General features: G+C 38.0%; 1 protein-coding gene across 9 annotated transcripts in view; it reads left to right on the forward strand.

The window, feature by feature from the left end:
• The window catches only part of SPECC1 (sperm antigen with calponin homology and coiled-coil domains 1), a 282,425-nt gene that overhangs the window by 17,560 nt on the left and 244,368 nt on the right, over positions 1 to 20,497 (forward strand). For 5 of the 9 annotated variants that reach the window (XM_049638062.1, XM_049638054.1, XM_049638051.1 and 2 more), the window contains exons 3-5: positions 2,321 to 2,447; positions 8,090 to 8,191; positions 9,643 to 9,742. The exons of 2 other annotated variants lie outside the window; for them this stretch is intronic. In XM_049638062.1, coding sequence (XP_049494019.1) covers positions 9,740 to 9,742 — 3 coding nt within the window. In that variant the 5' untranslated portion in view covers positions 2,321 to 2,447; positions 8,090 to 8,191; positions 9,643 to 9,739. The remainder of the gene's footprint in view (positions 1 to 2,320; positions 2,448 to 8,089; positions 8,192 to 9,642; positions 9,743 to 20,497) is intronic. 2 more of the 9 variants (XM_049638052.1, XM_049638053.1) reach the window with 2 other exon arrangements.

Consider the following 20,497-nt stretch of genomic DNA (forward strand, 5'->3'; position numbering starts at 1 on the left):
GGACACTTAACTGACTGGGCTAAACTTCTCGGCTAGCTCAGTCAGTAGAGCATGAGACTCTTAACTGATTGAACTACCCAGGTGCCCCTTTTGTGTGTGTGTGTGTGTTTGTGTGTGTGTGTGTGTGTGTGTGTGTGTGTTTTATTTAAGATTTTATTTTTTTTTTTAAATTTGTTTGTAATGTTTATTTACTTTTTGAGAGAGAGAGAGAGAGAGAGAGAGAGAGCGAGCATGAGTGGAGGAAGGGCAGTGAGAGAGAGAGAGAGAGAGAGAGGGAGACACAGAATCTGAAGCAGGCTCCAGGCTCTGAGCTGTCAGCACAGAGCCTGATGCGGAGCTCAAACTCACGAACCGTGAGATCATGACCTGAGCTGAAGTTGGAAGCTTAACAAACTGAAGCACCCAAGCACCCCTTTTACTTAAGATTTTCTAAATACAGGATCATGTAAATCTCTGAATATAAGTAATTGTACTTCTTCTTTTCCAATCCGGGTGTTTTTTCTTGCCTAAATGCCCTGACCAGAAGCTCCAGTACTATGTTGAATAGAAGTGGCAGAGAAGACATCTTTGTCTTATTCCTGATCCTGGGGGGGGGGGGGGGGGGGAGGGTGCATCCAGTCTTTCACAATTAAGAATGATGTAGGCTGTGGGTTTTTAGAAGATGATTGTTAGCAGGTTGAGGAAGTTCCTCTCTAGTTTGTTGAGTGTTTTTATCAGGAAAGAGTTTGGATTTTGTAAATGCTTTTTTCCTATGTCTATTGAGATGATCATCTGATTTTAAAATATATTCTATTGGGCGCCTGGGTGGCTCAGTCGGTTAAGCGTCCGACTTCAGCTCAGGTCACGATCTCGCGGTCCGTGAGTTCGAGCCCCGCGTCGGGCTCTGGGCTGATGGCTCAGAGCCTGGAGCCTGCTTCTGATTCTGTGTCTCCCTCTCTCTCTGCCCCTCCCCTGTTCATGCTCTGTCTCTCTCCGTCTCAAAAATAAATAAACGTTAAAATAATAATAATAATAAAAATAAAAAAATAAAATATATATATTCTATTGAAATGATTAATTGAGTTTTCGATGTTCAACCAACTTGAATTCCTGGGATAAATCCACTTGGTCAATGGTATACATTTTTTTTTTAAATGTTGCTAGAATTGGTTTGCTAATATTTTCTTAAGGATTTTTATATATCCATATTCAGAAGAGCTACGGATCTGTAGTTTTTTGTGACATCTTTATCTGATTTTGGTATTAGGATAATACTGGTCTCATAAGATGAGGAGAAGTGTTGCTTTTTCTTCTATTTTTTTTTTGGAACAGTTTGTGAAGAATTGATATTTAAAATTCTTGTTTAGTACAATTCAGCAGTGAAATATGGGCCTAGCTTTTCTCTGTGGACAATTTTTCATTACCAATTTGATCTTTTCACTTGTCATAGCTCTGTTCACATTGTTTATTCTTGAGTCAGTTTTGGTATGGTGTCTTTCTAGGAATTTTTCCATTTCACTTATCTAATTTGTTGGCATACATTTGTTCATAGTATTCCTTCATAATCCTTTTTATTTCTGTAAGGTTGTTGGTAATACCCCTTCTTTCATTTTTGATTCTAGTAATTTGAATTGTCTCTCATTTTTTTCTTGATCAGTCTAACTAAAGGCTTGTCAATTTTCTTGGTCTTTTAAAAGAAGCGTTTCCAGTTTTACTTATCTTCTCTATTGTTTTTCTGTTCTCTATTTCATTATTTTTTGCTCTAACCTATTATTTACTTCCTTCTGTGTGCATTAGGTTTAGTTTACTCTTCTTTTTTTAGTGTTTTAAGGTGAAAGATTAAGTTATTGATCTGAGATCTTTCCTTTTAACTGTAGGCATGCTGGCAATACCGACTCCATCTTTGGCCCTCTGTCTTGTTCATGTTCACTCAATGACCTCTCTTGGAGCTACATGTTCTCTTGGAGATTAATAGACATACCTTAGGAATGCCCGCCAAGGCTGGGATGGGGGTGGCTTGCTTTGTCCCTCGTCAAGTTTGGTAAAAAGATAAAACAGTCTCTTCCCTTCCTGAGGCATAGGTGGTGCCACGAGGCCTAATTAAATGTTAGATGTCAATTAGGTGCATGCAAACCCTTTGAAATGCATGGGAACCCTTTGATCTCACTACAGCACCCTTCTGTACACCCCCTCATTCTATAAAATCTGTAGATGAAGGTCAGGACTTTGCAGAGAATAGCTGCACAGCTGATTGGATCATTGTCTGCCCAATCCCTCCTGTCAGTTAATTACCCTGAATAAACTCTCTAAACTGTATGGGGTTGTCTTTTTTGTTTTCCAGTCTCAAAATGCCTACTCAGTTTGGGAGATACTTACTTGTCTCTTCCCTGCCTTCGAACATTAACATAGATACTTGCAGCTGTCGGTTTCCCTCTCAGCACTGCTATCGTGGCATCCCATACGTTTTGGTATGTTAATTCTTCATTTTCATTCATATCAAAGTATTTTCTGATTTCTCTTTTGATTTCTTTTCTGACCCGTTGGTTATTTAGGAGTATGTTGTTTAATTTTTATGTATTTGTGAGTTTCCCAAATATTTTCTGCTCTTGGTTTCTGACTACATTCCATTTTGGTTAGACAACATTTTTGGAATATTTTTGTCCTTTTAAATTTATTGAGGTTTGTTTTATGGCCTAGCACACGGTGTGTCTTTGAGAATGTTCTATGTGCACTTGAGCAGAATGTATATTCCACTGTCTTGGGTTGAGCATTCTATAGATCTAGTGTTCTAATTGGTTCAGAGTGTTTTTCAGATCTATTTCCTTGTTGAGATTCTGCCTAGTTTTGTCTATTATTAAAAGTGGATATTGAAGTCTTTAGCTACTGTCATTGAACTGTCTGTTTCTCCCTTCATTTCTGTAACTTCTTGATTCATGTATATTGGTGCTCCATTATTAAGTGCATATATAATTGTTATGTCTTCTGATGAATTGACTCTCTTATTATGTCTTTATATCTAGTAACATTTTTATTTCATGTCTATTTCATCTGATATTAGTAAAAGGCGAATGATTTATACGATCTGAAGAGAAACCAGAGTATTCATCTGATATTAGCATAGATACCCAAACTTTCTTGTGGTTGTTGTTTGCATGATATATATTTTTTATCCATTTATTCCAATCCATTTGTATCTTTGTATCTAAAGTGTATTTCCTGAAGATAGCATGTAGTTGGATCATGTATTTTATTTATCCAGTCTGACAGTATCTTCCCTTTTATTGCCATGTTTAATCCATTCACATTTAATATTGTTATTGTAATAGCTGGATTTACGTCTGCCATTTTACTTTTTGTTTTCTATATCTCATCCTCTTTTGTTCCTTTGTTACTCCTTTCACTGCTTCCTTTTGCATTGAGTGCTTTTTCATGTAACATTTCAGTGAGTTGACTAGTTGAAGATCTTGAGATGAAATCATTCTGGATTGAGGGCCCTAAATGCAATGACTAGTGTCATTGTAATAAGGGAAGAGTATATGCAGAGACACACAAAAGGAAGAAGGCAGAAGGCATGTGAAGACAGAGGCAGAGACGCAAGTACAAGCCAAGGAACACATATGATAACTGGGAACCACAAGAAGGTGGAAGAGGCAAGGAAGGACTCTGTCCTAGAGCCTTCAGAGGGAGCATGCCCTGCTGACACCTTGATTTCTGACTTTTATCCTCCCAAACTGGAAGAGAATAAATTTCTGTTCTTTTCAGCCCCTCAATTTGTGGTAGTTTGTTACTGCAGCCCTAGGAAATAAATACAAACCTTTTCTTTCCTTTAATGATTTTTTTCACCTTATCTCTTTGAGTTATATTCTGATAACTTATCAGAATTGACTTCAGATTTATACTAATTTAATTCCAATGAGATATAGAAATGTTACTCCTGTAGAGCTCTATTCTACTTTCACTTTTTGTTGTATCAAAATTATGTATATTGCATCTGTTAATATTACAAATCCAACCATACATTGTTATAATTATTACTTTAACCAACTATAGTAACTTCCTTAGCTCCATACAGCTTTACCAAAACCCATCTGTTTCATACAGTTGTTGGCAGATAGATTCCACATGCATTTGTACACATTATATGTCTAACAATACATTATATGAATATATTTTATATAATTGTTTTTTAAATCCAGAGAAGAAAGGAGAAAAATGTGCACTTTTGCTGTTATTTATAATTACCTAATTACCTTTATGGTGCTTTTTGATTTTTTGTGTGTGAATTTGAATTACCTTCTGGGTTTACTTGCTTTCACCTAGAAAAGCTTCCTCTGGTATTTCTTGTAAGGCAGGTACACTAGCAACAAATTCTCTCGGGTTTTATCTGGGAAAATGTTTATTTCACCTTCACCCCCCTCCCCCCAATTTTTGTATTATGGTAAAATCCCCATAACAAAATTTACCATCTTAACTATTTTTTTTTTAATTTTTTTTAACGTTTATTTATTTTTGAGACAGAGAGAGACAGAGCATGAACAGGGGAGGGGCAGAGAGAGAGGGAGACACAGAATCCGAAACGGGCTCCAGGCTCTGAGCTGTCAGCACAGAGCCCGACACGGGGCTTGAACTCACGGACCGTGAGATCATGACCTGAGCCGAAGTCGGACGCCTAACCGACTGAGCCACCCAGGCGCCCCCCATCTTAACTATGTTTAAGTGTACAGTTTAGTGATATTAAGTATGCTCACAGTGTTGTGCAGCTATCACCAGCATCTATCCCCAGAATTCTCCGTCTTCAAAAACTGAAATTCTATAGCCGTTAAACAGTAACTCCTCATCCCCACCTCCCCCCCACCCCCCCACCCCCAGATGGCAATCAGCATTCTTTTTCTGTCTCCGTGATTTTGGCTGCTCCAGGTACCTCATATAAAGTATATTATGCAGTATTTGTCCTTTTGTATCTGGCTTATTTCACTTAGCATAATGTTTTCAAGTTTGATTCATGTCGTAGACTTGACTTTCTTTTTAAGTCTGAAAAATATTTCATCTAGGTGTATATCACATCTTCTTCGTCCATTCATCTGACATTTGAGTTGCTTGCACTTTGAGGCTACTGTGAAGAATGCTGCTAGGAACATGGATATATGAACTATCTCTTCACGATTGTACTTTTCATTCCTCTGGGCATATGCCCTATTTCATCTTTATGTTTGAAAGAATTTTGCTGGATATAGAATTCCTAGTTGACAATTTTTTTTCTTTGAGTAGTTTGAATTTGTTATTCCATTACCTTCTGGCTTTCATTGTTTCTGATGAGAAGTCAGCTGTTAATCTTATTATGGTTCCACTGTAAATGCCCACTTGTTTTTCTCTTGCTGTTTTATAGATTTTTCTCTTTGTTTTTGATGTGCAGCATTTCTACTATACTATGCCTGTTTGTGGATCTTTTTGAGTTTATCCTGCTTGGAGTTTATCCTGCTTGGAGTTTGTTGAGCTTCCTGAATGTAGAGGTCATTGTTTTTTCAATTAATTTGGGAAGATTTCAGCCATTATATCTTCAGATATGTTTTCCTCTCCTTTTTGTATCTCCTATCTTGGTACTCCCATTATGTGTATGTTGGTGTGTTTAGTGATATCTCATATTACTCTGAGAATCTGTTTTGCTTTTTTCTATTTTTTCCCTTTTTGTCCTTCAACTTGAATAATGTCTATTGATCTATCTTCAAGTTCACTATTAGTTCTTCTGCCAGTTCGCATCTGCTGTTGAACCCCTCTAGTGAGTTTTATTGTAGTTATACTTTTCAACTTCAGAGTTTTCATTTTTTTCTATCTAATTTTCATCTTTTTATTGATAGTCTCTATTTGATATGATATTGTTATTCCTTCCTTTATTTCTTTCACTACGCTTTCCTTTAATTCTGTGAACATATATATAATGGTTGTTTTGAAGTCTTTTTCTATTAATGCTGGTATCTGTTCACTCTCATTTGCAGTTTCTCTTGCCTGCTTTTTCTCCCCTGTACCCTCCCCTGTCCTAACCACAGAAAGTATGAGTCATACCTCCCTGTTTCTTTTCACGCATCATAAGTTTGTTGTTGTTGGAAACTAGAGCTTTTAGGTACTATGTTTTAGGAACTCGGGGTACTGATTTCCCCCTCTGGAGCTTCTTGTTTTTATTTGCCTGTTTATTTGTTCAGGGACTATTTTAGTGAAGTCTGTTTCCCTCCGGCAGTGTTAAATCTTCTGACATTGCTCCTCAGGGAGGCCCAGCTTTGGGTACGCCCACAGTCACCCTTGAATGACAGTGGTATTGGTACAGCTCTCTTCCTTTCTTTCCTGCTCTATACCCAGCTACTGAACTCCACTAATTGTTGGCCGGTTGCCCTATTATTTTCAACAATGCCCTAGGGCATAAGTTGCTTTAAAAACTAATTCAATCAAATTCTGGCTTATTTGAATAGTTTCTGAAGTTAGTGTCTAATATTTGTTCATACCTTAGGAGGGCTTCTATGTCTTCTGGCAGATTGATCCTTTCATCCCTCTCTGTCTCTAGAATTTTTCTTTGTTCAGAAGTCTATTTTATCTGCTTTCTTTTGATTTATGTTTGCTTGATATATCTTTTACCATTCTTCTAATTTCAACCAGCCTGTATTTTTATATTTGAAGTGAATTTCTCATAGACATATTTTTAAATCCACTCTGCTTATCTCTATGTTTTGATTGGTATAATTAGATAATTTACATTTATGTAATTATTGATATGTTATGGCTTAAGTCTACCATTTTATTTATTTTAATATGTTTGTTCTCTATGGGTTTTTTTTTTCATTTTTTCTGTCTTTTCCTGTGTATTATATTAGAATTTTTTTAGAATTCCATCTTGATTTACCTAAAGTGTTTTGATTGTAACTTTTTACACACTGTTGTTAGTGGTCATCTAAGTATTACATTATATATATGACTTATCACAGTCTACTAGTGTGATTACCTTACCATTTGGAGTGAAGTGCAAAAACCTCACCCCTCTTTACTCTTCTCATTTGTACTTTTCTATCTACATTCGGAACCACATCAGGCAGGATTATAATTTTTGTTTCAACCCGCAAACATAATTTAGAAGTCTTAAGAGGAGACGGAAATTTTATTATAATTACACTCATTTTTAAAATTTATTCTTGATGGTCCTAGATTCCTTCTTTTATCATTTTCTTTCTGTTGCAAGAACTTCCTTTAGACATAGTTTGGGATAAGTCTGCTAGCAACACATTCTCTTATTTATTTATTTATTTATTTAATCTGAGAATGTCTTGATTTCCCTTTGATTCCTAAGGGATATTTTCTCTGGATAGGATTCTGGGTTGATAGTTCTTTTCTTTTAGCGCCTGAAATATGTATTTCTTCCTTCTGTCCACCATGGTTTCTGGTGAGGAATCTGCTGTTATTTGAATTATTTTTTTTTCTTTTATTTTAGAGACAGAGTGCAAGTAGGGGAGAGGGGTAGAGGGAGAGAGAGAGGGAGAGAATCTTAAATCTTAAGCAGGCTCTGCACTCAGCATGGAGCCCAACATGGGGCTTGATCCCAGGACCCTAGGATCAAGAGTTGAAGACTCAACTGACTGAGCCACCCAGGCGCCCCAGAATTATTTTTTCCCTATAGGCAAATATTATTTCTTTCACTGTTTTCAAGTTTTTTTTGTCTTTTAGAATTTGGTGTCTTCTAGTCTTTTAGGATGAAGACTATGTCTTGATGTGGATTTCTTTGGGCTTCTCAGTTTGGGTTTCATTTTTTTTTAATATGTAGATTTAAGTCTTTTGCTGAATTCAGAAAGTTTTCAGCTATTATTTTTTTTTAAATACTTTTTCAGCTTCCCACCTCTTTGTCTCTTTCCTATACCCTGATGACTTAAGCGTTAGGTCTTTTATTACAGTCGCACAGGTCTTTGAAGCTCTATTCTTTTGACTTCTACTGTTTTATGTTCATTGGCTATTTCTTCTGGCTGGAGTAGAGCATTTATTGTCTGAATGTTGTGTCTTGTTAAACTACTCCTTTCCTGGTCCTTTGGCTGGAACAGCAGCCAACAAATACGTTTGTGCCCTGTCGTATTTCCAGGTTGCCCACTCCTTCAGCTCCCAGTCTGGTTTACGTGACACAGAAAGGAAACCCAGGCAACTTGCCACTGTGTTGTTCCTTGGGCCCTGAGTTCCTTAAACGGTTTGTCTTCTCCTTTTCACCTTTCAGAACCTTCTTATATTTATTTTCTGTGTCGCGTCTATGGATTTTAGTTGTACTTAGTATAAAGAATAGGGAAAAGTATGCCTGTCCCATCTTCCCAGAAGCCTAAGTCCATGCCTTTTTCTCTTCCTTTTTTTTTTTTTAAAGTTAGTTTTGCTCTTTATGAAGGCGAATTTTCTTTTAAGAGGCAAGTTGCCCAATAGAGCGTCCCACATTTGAATTCGTCTAATCCTTCCTCATGATTTAGCAAACAGTTTCAACAAGAAGGCTAGGTAGGTGATGCTGGGTGTCTCATCACATCACCTTAAGAGGCGGGCACTGTTAGGTGGCCCACCAGGTAGTCATGGTAAGTTTGATCACTTTGTCTTCCTTTCTGTAATTGATACATTGTGGAGTGAAACCTTGACGTCATGTGAACATCTTCTTCCCCGACGAACAACCTTTCAGTCAATGGTTTTAGCATGTTTTGGTACATATATAAGATTTATAAGATTTTAGGGGGCGATTCCCCCCATAATGCTGTCATTTCCTTTACATTGATTAGCTCTTTCATTCTGTAAAGAAGAGCTTTATCTTTCTGTCCTTTTATTCTTTTTTTAGTATCAATACATGTTTTAATCAGTGTCTTATAGTTCACTATTGTCATTTTGTTGTTGTTGTTGAAATTGTCCCAAATAAGTCAAATTGAGCTCCTTCAGGTCCACCCCATTGTCCGTGTGACATGGTCCTTTTAGTCTTTGGGCAGCTCCTTGATTTCTAGGCCCCCACAAGATATCCCAGACTCTTTTGTTAATCCCATAGTCCATACCTGGAACCAGCTATTTTTCCAAGGAGCCCTGCTTCCTTTTAGTAGGAATTGTATTTAGAAATGTAGATAAATTCAGGGCGCCTGGGTGGCTCAGTCGGTTAAGCGACCGACTTCGGCTCAGGTCACGATCTCACGGTCTGTGAGTTCGAGCCCCGCATCGGGCTCTGTGCTGACAGCTCGGAGCCTGGAGCCCGTTTCAGATTCTGTGTCTCCCTCTCTCTCTGCCCTTCCCCTGCTCATGCTCTGTCTCTCTCTGTCTCAAAAAAAAAAAAAAAAAAAAAAATTGAAAAAAAAAGAAATATAGATAAATTCTAAGTGGGAAGAGTGGGAAGATAATGTACTGAATTAAAGTAGTCATTCATAGTCATAACTGCTCCTATTGGTGAAAGTTAAGGAGGTAGAGTTCAGTATGATAGTAATTTGTGAGCTGTGGCTCCCCTACAGGACGGGACTTCTTGGGGGCCAAGCTAGTAGCTTTTCCATTTTTATATTCACAGTGGTTAGCATAGTTTCTAGAGCAGAAGAGGCACTTAATAAATATTTGGACTTAAACTGTGCTAACTGAACTCATAAACTATTCATCTTATAACTCTAATGTTTTTCCAATTTTCTAACTCTGTAGAGAAATAGTAAAGGATCTGGAAAGAAGCTTTGCAGTGGAAATGTTCATTGGCTGTGGGCAAATTATTAAATGTTTCAGAACTTGTTTCTCTTGCTGAATGGTAAGTGTTTTATTGGCTTCAGAATACTAAAAAGGCTACAACAAGATCTGAGGCTGTTTTGTTAGGTAATAGTAAGGCAGTGGGACATGACTCACTGTGAATGACTGTTGAAGGTGACTGTCCAAGCTTTACATCTCACCCTACAGATGAGTAGTGTACAACTAACCAGGATTCAGCCTCTACGTAGGAGACCTAAGGTTTTTCTTTTGCCGACTGGCACTCCTGCCCAATTGCTTCGTTTTAAGCCAGTTGCTCAATTTCTTTCCCTCCTTTTTACCTGGAAAGGACTGTGTGACAGTATCCTAAACAAAATGAATTAAGGTGTAATGAGAAAAACCATATAAAATCCCTTGATATGTAGTAATTAAATGAAATCTGTATTATAGGCACAGAACTTAGTCATTATAAGTAGTAACAAAGGAAGCCTAACATCATATTCTAGGGTTTGTTTTCATTCAGAGGAGTCGTAGCATGGCATTTTAACAAGCGTTCCAAATGAAAGGGTGGTTGCAGCCTGAGTCTAGCTTTTAGACTGTAATAATAATGGGACTGCAAGGTCAGAGTTTGTTCAGTCTCCTTTAAGTGGGTTTTGGCAGGAGGCACATATAAAGTGGGTTTATTTATAACCTGCATTTTGAGTGTAAAGAACAGAAGCTAAAAGGAAAGACTAAAATATTAAACGTATTTATTAAGTGAAGGGTCTGTGTGTGTGTGTGTGTGTGTGTGTGTGTGTGTGTTATGATTAGGAAGAAAACTTTATTCCTTTACTATTGGCAAAATTAGAGGTATTCCATGACAAGTGCTTTTTTGAACATGAGTGAAATCATATGGTATTTGTCTTTCTCTGACTAACTTATTGCTTAGCGTAATACTCTCTAGCTCCATCCATGTCACTGCAAATGGCAAGATTTCATTCTTTTTGTATGGCTGAGTAATATTCTATTCTCTCTCTCTCTATACCCATTCATCTGTTGACGGATATTTGGGCTGTTACCGTAATTTGGCTATTGTTGATAATGCTGCTATAAACAAAGGGTGCTTGTATCCCTTCGAATTATTGAAAAATGTTTTTGTGTTCTTTGGGTATATACCTATAGTGCAATTGAGGAACCTCTATACTGTTCTCCAGAGTGGCTGCACAAGTTTGCATTCCCACCAACAGTGCAAGAGGGTTCCCCTCTCTCCGCATCCTCGCCAACACCTGTTGTTCCCTGTGTTGTTGATTTGGGCCATTTTGACAGGTGTGAGGTGACATCTCATTGTAGTTTTTGATTTGCATTTCCCTGACGGTAAGTGATGGCGAACGTCTTTTCATGTGTCTGTTGGCCATCTGGATGTCTTCTTTGGAGAATTGTCTGTTCATGTCTTCTGCCCATTTTTTTTTTTAAGTTTTTATTTTATTTCCAGTTAGTTAACATACAGTGTTCTATTAATTCTGCCCATCTTTAAATTGGATTATTTGGGGGTTTTTGGTGCTAAGTTTTAAAGTTCTTTATGTATTTTGGGTACTAACTCTTATTCAGGTATGTCATTTACAAATACTTTCTCTCATTCCATAGGTTGCCTTTTAGTTTTGTTGATTGTTTCCTTTGCTGTGCAGAAGCTTTTTATTTTGATGTAGTCCCAATAGGTGATTTTTGCTTTTGTTTCCCTTGCCTCAGGGAACCTATCTAGAAAAAAGTGGCTATGGCCAATGTCAGAGAAATTACTGCCTATTCTCTCTTCTAGGATTTTTATGGTTGCAGGTCTCACATTTAGGTCTTTAATCCATTTTGAATTTATTTTTGTGTATGGTGTAAGAAAGTGATCCAGTTTTATTTTTTTGCGTGTTGCCGTCCAGTTGTCCCAACACCATTTGTTGAAGAGACTGTCTTTTTCCCATTGGATAGTATTTCTTGCTTTGTCAAAGATTAATTGAACATATAATTGTGGGTTTGTTTCTAGATTTTTCTATTCTGCTCTATGGATCTAGGTGTCTGCTTTTGTGCCAGTACCATGCTGTTTTGATTACTACAGTTTTGTAATATAACTTGAAGTCCAAAATTGTGATGCCTCCAGCTTTGCTTTCCTTTTTCAAGATTGCTTTGGCTATTCGGCGTCTTCTGTGGTTCCATACACATTTTAGGATTGTTTGTTCTCGTTCTATGAAAAATGCTGTTGGCCTCTTGATAGAGATTGCATTAAATACGCAGATTCCTTTGGGTAGTGTAGACATTTTAGCAGTATTTGTTCTTCTAATCCATGAGCGTGGAATGTCTTTCCATTCGTTTGTGTCGTCTTCAATTTCTTTCATCAGTGTTTTATAGTTTTCAGAGTACAGGCCTTTCACCTCTTTAGTTAGGTTTATTCCTAGGTATCTTATTCTTTTTTGGTGGCGTATCATTCTTTTTGATGGTTGAATTCTTTTTGATGGTTAGATATACCCCCTTTAGCCAATATCCTACTGATAAAGATTTGAATTATTTTTTTAATTATAAACAATACTACAGTAAGCATCACTTTGTGTATGTATATGCCCAGTTATGTATTTTGATAGACTTGCTATTTAGGAGTAGAGTTACTGAGACGAACATTGTGGATATCTAAGATTTTGCCAATTTTCCTAAAAAGGTGATCAATTCACAGTGGCTGAGAATACCTCTGCCCAAATTATATCGGGTTCTTCCTCTTCTACACTCTCTAAGCACCCTATAGGTCTCCTCTGTAGCACACCAGAATTGCATTGAAATGATTACATACTGGTTTAAAAATTTTCCCTCTCTCCCCTTATTCACGCCCTAAAAATATAAGTTCTTTGTGGACAGGAACATTGTTTTTGTATTATATTTGTATCTCTGTTATTATATTATTATATTTGTATCCAGTATAATTCCTTACTCATAGTGTATACCCATTAAGTGATAAATATTTCCCCGTACCCTTGTTGACACTTGGTATTATCAATGTTTGCCAGCCTGACAAATACAGCAAAAAAGGTCATTATTTTACTGTGTATTTTAAAATTATTAATCAGTGTGAAAACGCTTTCATATGTATCTATCGATCTATCTATTTTAAAGTTTATTTATTTTGAGAGACAGCGAGTGTGAGGGGGGAGGGTCAGAGGGAGAGAGAGAGAGAGAGAGAGAGAGAGAATCAGAAGCAGCCTCCACACACTGTCAGTGTGGAACCCGGTGTGAGGCTTCATCTCACGAACCACGAGATCATGACCTGAGCCAAAATCAAGAGGCTGCCGCTTAACCAACTGAGTCACTCATGCACCCCTCACATAGATTTATAATAATTTATATTGTGTGTTTTTTAAAAAGTTTTTTTGGTGTGTTTTTGTTAAATTTTTATTGTGGGTGGGGAGGGGCAGAGAGAGAGGGAGAGAGAGGGTCTGAAGCAGGCTCTGCGCTGACAGCAAAGAGCCGGATGCGGGGCTTGAACTCATGAACCGTGAGATCATGAGCTGAGCTGAAGTCAGCCGCTTAACCAACTGAGCCACCCAGGCGCTCCTATGTTGTATTGTTTTTCTTATTTTTTAACTCATTATTGAGCCCTTTACACTTCAATGTGATACTAGGACTGTTGTGCGTATTTTTGTGTGGTTTGTTGCTTGTCTTTTGAATTTGTTTATGGTGTTTTTGACCATATAAAAGTTTAAAGATTTTTACGTAGTGAAATTATAAACCTGTTTTTTGTGGCTTTGGAGTTTATATCATGTTTGGAAAGGTATTTTCCATTCTATGGGTTTAGATTTTTATCTAGTACTTTTTGATAGATATACTGAATCTACATTGTCATAATATATAATCATTCAACTGTTTGCCTTTACTAATCATTTTGCATTAGTTTTCTGGGTAAATATATATTTAATGCTTACTATCAGTTCTTATAATGAAATCTCTCTGGATAGTTGGCTTGGTTAATACTTGTTGTCTAGAAGATTCCTCAATATAGTTTTTCCTGAGTTCTTCCATGTTCAAAACTGTTCATCTATGATCTTTATTCTTTTTTTAAAAATTTTTAATAATGTTTTTATTTAATTTTGAGACAGAGAGAGACAGCATGAGCAGAGGAGGGGCAGAGAGAGAGAGAGAGAGAGAGAGAGAGAGAGAGAATCCAAAGCAGGCTCCAGGCTCTGAGCTGTCAGCACAGAGCCCGACGTGGGGCTCGAACTCACAGACCGTGAGATCATGACTTGAGCTGAAGTCGGACGCTTAACCGACTGAGCCACCCAGGTGCCCCTGATCTTTATTCTTGGGAATCTGTTTGATTGGTTATAAAATCCTTGGTTTATGTTTTCCTCCATGAGTATCTTCAATATGTTACTCTGCTGCCTGCTATCAAAGTCTGATGACAATTTTCCCTCTTGTAAGTGACTTGGTTATTTTGCCTGGATTCTCAAAGGACTTAAAAAAAATCCCTAGGGGTGCCTGGGTGGCTCAGTTCGTTGGGCGTCGACTCTTGATTTTGACTCAGGTCATGATCCCAGGGCCGTGGATTGAGCCCACGTCTGGATCCACACTGAGTGTGAAGCCTGCTTAAGATTCTCTCTCTGTCTCCCTCTGCCCCTCCCCCGACTTGTGCTCTCCTAAAAAAAAAAAAAAAAAAAAAAAATCTCTCTCTTGGCCATTCTGCATTGACTTTTCCGGGTACACAGTGGACATTTTCAATATATAACTTCATGTCTTTCTATCTGTTCAGAGATGCTGTTCTGGTTTTCTTCTGTTTCATGAGCCTGTCTCTCTAACATGCCTTCACTCTCCGTAGGGGTGTTGGTCTGCTCAATATTTTCTTTTTTTCCTATCATGCCCTAGTGTGGGATTGACCATGTATCCTTTCTGTTGCTCTCAGGCCAGATGGAAGCAGTGGGGCAGGATAACTTTCCCAGCTTTGAGCCTCCTGAGTTCTCTCTTCTCTTGTTCTCACCAGGTATTCAGGTCCATGGCCTTGGGCTTTAGTGAGATGTACAGGTTATGTTTTCCTCCCCTACTTTTACCTGGATCTTCTCTTTTCCTGTGTCCCTAATATCCTTGTCCTGCCTGGCCTGGAGTGTACTCCCAGCAGTTTTTCTCAGTGTGGCCCTGTGTCCTGGAAGGGAGCTTTCCTTCATTAGATTTGAGTTCAGGAGGCTGCAGACAGGGACAGTGGCTGGTTGCCATGGTTTCTTCCTTAGGCTCCCTCCAGTTCCCCATGGTTGTTGGGATGGACCAAGCTTCCTAGGGCTGTATCCTCTCCCCTCCCACTGTGGTACATTGCTCTCATATGGTGACTGTAACAGTGGGCACAGATGCTTTTGAGATGGTGACCCCACCTTCCAGGGTCATCAGTATCCTGCAGGATGTCTAAGTTGGCACATCTCAACTCGGACCATGGTCCCTCAGCTCCATCCAGGCAGAACTGGGCACACATGTTCATAGTTTGTGGTTTAGGACCATGGTGATTTTCCTGCTTTATCTGAGATGATGCCTTTCTTCCCTATGACTTGGGTTGATGGTCACAGGAGAGGAGAGTGAAGCAAAATAACTCTTACTCATTTTCAGTTAGAAGCTGATTTATGTCTCATGCTACATGATCCAGTTTTTCTCTTCCTCCCCTCTCTTAATTGGAAGATATACTTATATGTTTATAATTCTTCTGTCGGTTACCTTTTTACCTTTAAACGATATGCTTCAAACACCTTTCTCAGTTTTTCACCTTGAGGAACAATTTTTCAATATGCCTTTCTGAAAAAAATAATAAAATAATTGGCATTCTCCTTACTCTTCAGTATTTGTGACCCTTTGGGAATTCTTGTTATTATTGTCGAGTTAACATTATTTTACATTGTTACCTTTTCTTTCTAGACTTCTTAAAATCGTATTCAGTTTTGTAGCCATAGTTAAGAGGTTATTAGACTTAATCATATGTATAAGTATATGATTAAGTCTAATAACCATAATGTCCCCGTCACCTATTTAACACATCCCCCCACCCACCTCCCCTCTGGTGTCCATCACCTTGTTCTCTATAGTTAAGAGTGTTTCTTGGTTTGCCTCTCCCTCCCTCCTCCTTTGCTGATTTGTTTTGTTTCTGAAATTCCCATATTAAATTTCACATATGAGTGAAATCGTATGGTATTTGTCTTCCTGACTGACTTTCTCACTTAGCATTATACTCTCTAGCTCCATCCATATCATTGCAAATGCAAGATTTCATTCTTTTTTATAGCTGAGTCATATTCCACTGTGTGTGTGTGTGTGTGTGTGTGTGTGTGTGTGTGTGCGCGCCCATACACATATATCCCACAACTTCTTTATCCATTCATTAGCCATTAGACACTTGGGCTGGTTCCCTAATTTGGCTTTTGTAGATGCTGCAGCTATAAACATTGGGGTGCATGTATCCCTTTGAATTCGTAGTTTTGTATTCTTTGGGTAAATACCGGGTAGTGCAATTGCTGGATTATAGGATAATTCTATTTTTAACTTTTTGAGGAACCTCCATACCGTTCTTCAGAGCGGCTGCCTCAGTTTGCCCACCAACAGTGCAAAAGGGTTCCCCTTTCTCCACATCCTTGCCAACACCTGTTGTTTCTTGTGTTGTTGATATTAGCCATTCTGACAGGTGTGATATCTCATTGTAGTTTTGATTTACATTTCCCTGATGTTGAGTATCTTTTTATGTGTTTGTTGGCCATCTGTATGTCTTCTTTGGAGAAATGTCTGTTCATGTCCTCTGCCCACTTTTTATTTGGGTTATTTATTTTTTGGGTGTTGAGCTTTATAAGTTCTTTATATATTTTAGAAACTAATTCTTTACCAGGCATGTCATTAGCAAATATCTTTTCCCATTCTTTAGGTTGGCTTTTAGTTTGTTTAGATTGTTTCCTTCAGTGTGCAGAAGATTTTACTTTGATGTAGTTTCAATAGTTGATTTTTACTTTTGTTTCCCTTGCCTCAGGAGGCATATCTAGAAAGGAGTTGCTACAGCTGATAGACTTAGTTATATTTAGATATAACTGTGCTCAACTGGTTCAGGGCTACCACTAATTTTGTTGATATCGAATACCCCAAACCACATGTTCTAGGTGCTTGGATATACAAGTGAAAAAACAGACAGAAATTCCTGGCCCCTGGAACGTATGTACAGTTGGGGGCCGCAAACAATAAGCCTGATAAATGAGGAAATGAGATAGCATGTTAGAAGGGAACAAGTGCTGAACATGGAGATAAAAACAGAATAGTGTAAGTAAGGTCCAGCGTGCCAGGAGAGATAGGTTAGAATTTTCAAAAGAGTGGTCATGAAGGGTCCTACTGAGAGGTGACATCTGAGCGAAGCCCTGGGATAGGAAAGGGAATTAGTTAAATCATGCCAGGTGGGGGAAGCACCTGGAGCAAAGGCCTTGAGGAAGAGCATTCCTGATGTTTGGGGGTAGCAAGGAGGCTGGGAACTCCAGCGCAGGGTAGGAGACATGGTCACAGGAGTCAGGAGGGCATGTGTGGGTGCCTTGTAGACCAGTGCACAGACTGCACTTGACCCTGAGATGGGGAGCCACTGGAGGGGTCTGTCGAAGGTGGTACATGGTCACTGTGTCTGCCATGTTGAGAGTGGACTGTAGGGGACATCAGCGGAAAGAAGAGATGAGTTGGCTTCTTGCAAGAATACCATGTGTCGCTAGATGGGACCAGTGTGGTTTCACACAGTGAACTTTCCCTTAATGAGCACATTATTTACGTCTAGGTTTTTTTTTTTTTTTAATTAAAAAAATTGTATTTATTTTAGAGAGAGAGAGCAGCAAGTGCTAGCAGGGGAGAGGGGCAGAGGGAGAGAGAGAATCTCCAACAGGCTCCAGGCTCCATGCTGGGCAGGAGGGCTCAATCCCATGATCCTGGGATCATGGCCTGAGCTGAGAGCAAGAGCTGGACACTCAACCGACTGAGCCGCCCTGGCGCCCCACATTTAACTTTTAATTGGCTGGACTATGACTGCATTTTTCCAAAGGATTCTTGAGTGCTATAATCTTTGAGTTCTGTTTTTTGTTTCCCTTAAATATGCGTGACATTCTAACTTGGGAAAGAATTCTTGAGTCCCTTCTTTCATTCAACACTCCGCTGGCGTTGCTCCTTTGTCTTCTGTCATCTAACGTTGTGGAGAAGGCTGGAGGAAATTGCAGAGTCTAACTTGCCTCCCGATTATAGGGGTAATCTGTTGCTTCTGCTTCATTGTTGGCAGTCATTTGTTTGCCCTTAAGCACCCTTTAACTTTGCTAGGATATGTCCTGTTTTGGTTGCACTCTTCCTGATTTTTCAGCTCGTGGATTGAAAATTATTTAATTCAGAATTAGCAATTATGTGGATGCCACACCTTTATCTTCCACATTTAGCACCTTTCTAATCACTTTCATCCTTGTTTTCTTCTATTCCATTTCCTCAAATGAGTCTTCTATTTCACTGACTTTTTTAGCATTTGGTTTCACTTCTTGCTCTTCCTCATGGGACATTTGTTCATAATGTGATGGTGTTAACTCTTTTCCTCTATTTATGTCCTTTTCATCTCCTACTATTGTCTTATGAGCTCTTCTGTGATGCCTCATTTCCACCATATCTGTCCTCAGGTGGGGGGAGCAGGGACCTCAGGAGGATAGTCCTTGCTTCTGCCTCTCACTCAGTTCAGAGAAATCTCTAACTTGCTCAAGATCTAGAGAAGTATCAATTCTTGTAATCCTTCCTCAATTTTGTTCAGTGAATTCTTGTCTCTGGAAGATAGTCTTTGTATCTGTTGCCCAGGGGTGAGGCCATTCTCTACTTCCTTCATAGGTTAATTTCCTTCTCCATTTTGGCTTTAACCGAAGGAGAAAGTAAATAAACATGACTTAAAAAAAAAAAAAAAAGAACACAGCTTAAAATTTTCATTTTGTGAAAAAGTAACAGAACCGTATATAAAATTCAACATGTTCAAAAGGAGATATAGGTGAAAAGACATCTCCTTTCTGCCTCTGTTCCCTGTTCCCCAGGTCTCAGCCCCAAAAAGAATAAATCTGTAGAATACATTTCTAGAGTGGAATTGCCTTGTCATAGGACATATGCATTTGTCAATTTCATGAATATTGCTCTATTGCCTTCCATAGATGTTATCAGTACACATCCTATTAACTAAAAGTGAAAGTGTCAATTTTCTCACACAGTCACCAACACAGTGATGTGTAACAAACGTTTCAAATTTTTGCCATGCTGATAGGTAAAATATGTTTATAGTTTTAATTTGCATTTCTTTTATTAAAAGTGAGATAGCGCATTTTATGTGTCGATGAGCCATTTGTATTTTCTGTGAACTGTCTGTTCATTACTTTTGCACATTTCTATTTTGGATTATTGGTGGTTTTCTTCTTGGGTTTTAAGGTACCCTTGTGTATAGGAAAATTTACTCTTTATCTGGATATGAGTAAACTGGTTTTTTCTCAGTTCATTCAGTGGTGTTTGTTTAACTGTGTTTCTGTCATGTTTTAGGTATTTGGCTTGTATGTAGTTGATGTTTTAATAGCTTCTGGGTTTTCATATTATAAATTAAAAGATCTTCCATATTATGACTTTAAAGATTCTCTTGCATTTTCTTCTAATTATTTTAGTTTTTTTCTTTAAAATATTTGGTATTGCTGGAATCATTTTTGGTATAAAGAGTAAAGTAGGGTGTCCAATTCTGTTTTTTCCAGATGCCTGTCCAAATGTCTCCTACTGTTTATTGAATACATTCGTCCTTTCCTGTGGAATATCAGCTTTATCATATATTAAATTCCTGTATGTAGTTGGGCCTAATTCGTGGTTTGTCGATTCTTTTGATCTCTTTGTCTATTCATGTACTAGTATCAAACTTCTAAAAATTTAGGCCTACAATTTTTTTTAATACTAATTCAATAGAATTACCTCAGAGAGAAATCGTGTTGATGAATTTAGTAATATCTTCATAGTAAGATGTTTTACATGATTCTTCTGCTAATTCAGTGTTAGGACACACATTTATTTATGTGCTTTGGGTTGATTTTGCTGATAAAAGTAAGGACTTTTGGTTGGTCATTCTACATTCTCTTACTCCGGCCCCCCAGTGATATAGGAAATAAATTTGCAGGATTGGCAGAGGAAATTAGGATTTTTTTTGTTCTGGAATATGTTGACACTAACTCAAGCTCATATGGGAAGCTTTATCCTCCCTTAGTTAAACTGGCCGTGGGTATTCTTCAGGAAAAAAAAAAGTTACTACTAATTTTTAGATTAATGTATGCATGAGCTGGTAAAGAGGAACTTTATAAGCACAATTTCAGAATTATAGAAATGTTATTGTTATTATCATCTTATAGGTTTGCTGACTGCTTTACTGAAATAGTGCATGGGAAAATATAGCACAGCATTTCCCAAATAAGCAGTTGGACATTTCTTTAAAGCAATCATAATTTAAATTCTGCCTTAAACTTGTCAAATTCTTTTTTTTAAAAAAAACATAATGTTTATATAAGCATTTGTTTTAGTGCTTTTTCTTCCTTTGAACTTTTTCATTCATTTTTTTAATTCAACAAACACTTCCTGATTACCTGCTCTATGCTAGATAAAAATTCTAGGTACTGGTGGCCAGTGGGAAATGAAAGAGACAAGGAACCTGCTCTCATTGAGTTTATGATCTAGTGAGAAGACAGGCAATAAATAATAAAATTCCAGGTTGTAATCAGTTATTATGGAGAAAATAAAGCAGGGTGGTATGGTAGTGAATGACCTTGAGGGCAATATCCAGTAAGAGGCC

The sequence above is a fragment of the Panthera uncia genome, chromosome E1 (genome assembly GCF_023721935.1).
Source record: "Panthera uncia isolate 11264 chromosome E1, Puncia_PCG_1.0, whole genome shotgun sequence".
In the NCBI taxonomy this organism is placed as follows: Eukaryota; Metazoa; Chordata; class Mammalia; order Carnivora; family Felidae; genus Panthera; species Panthera uncia.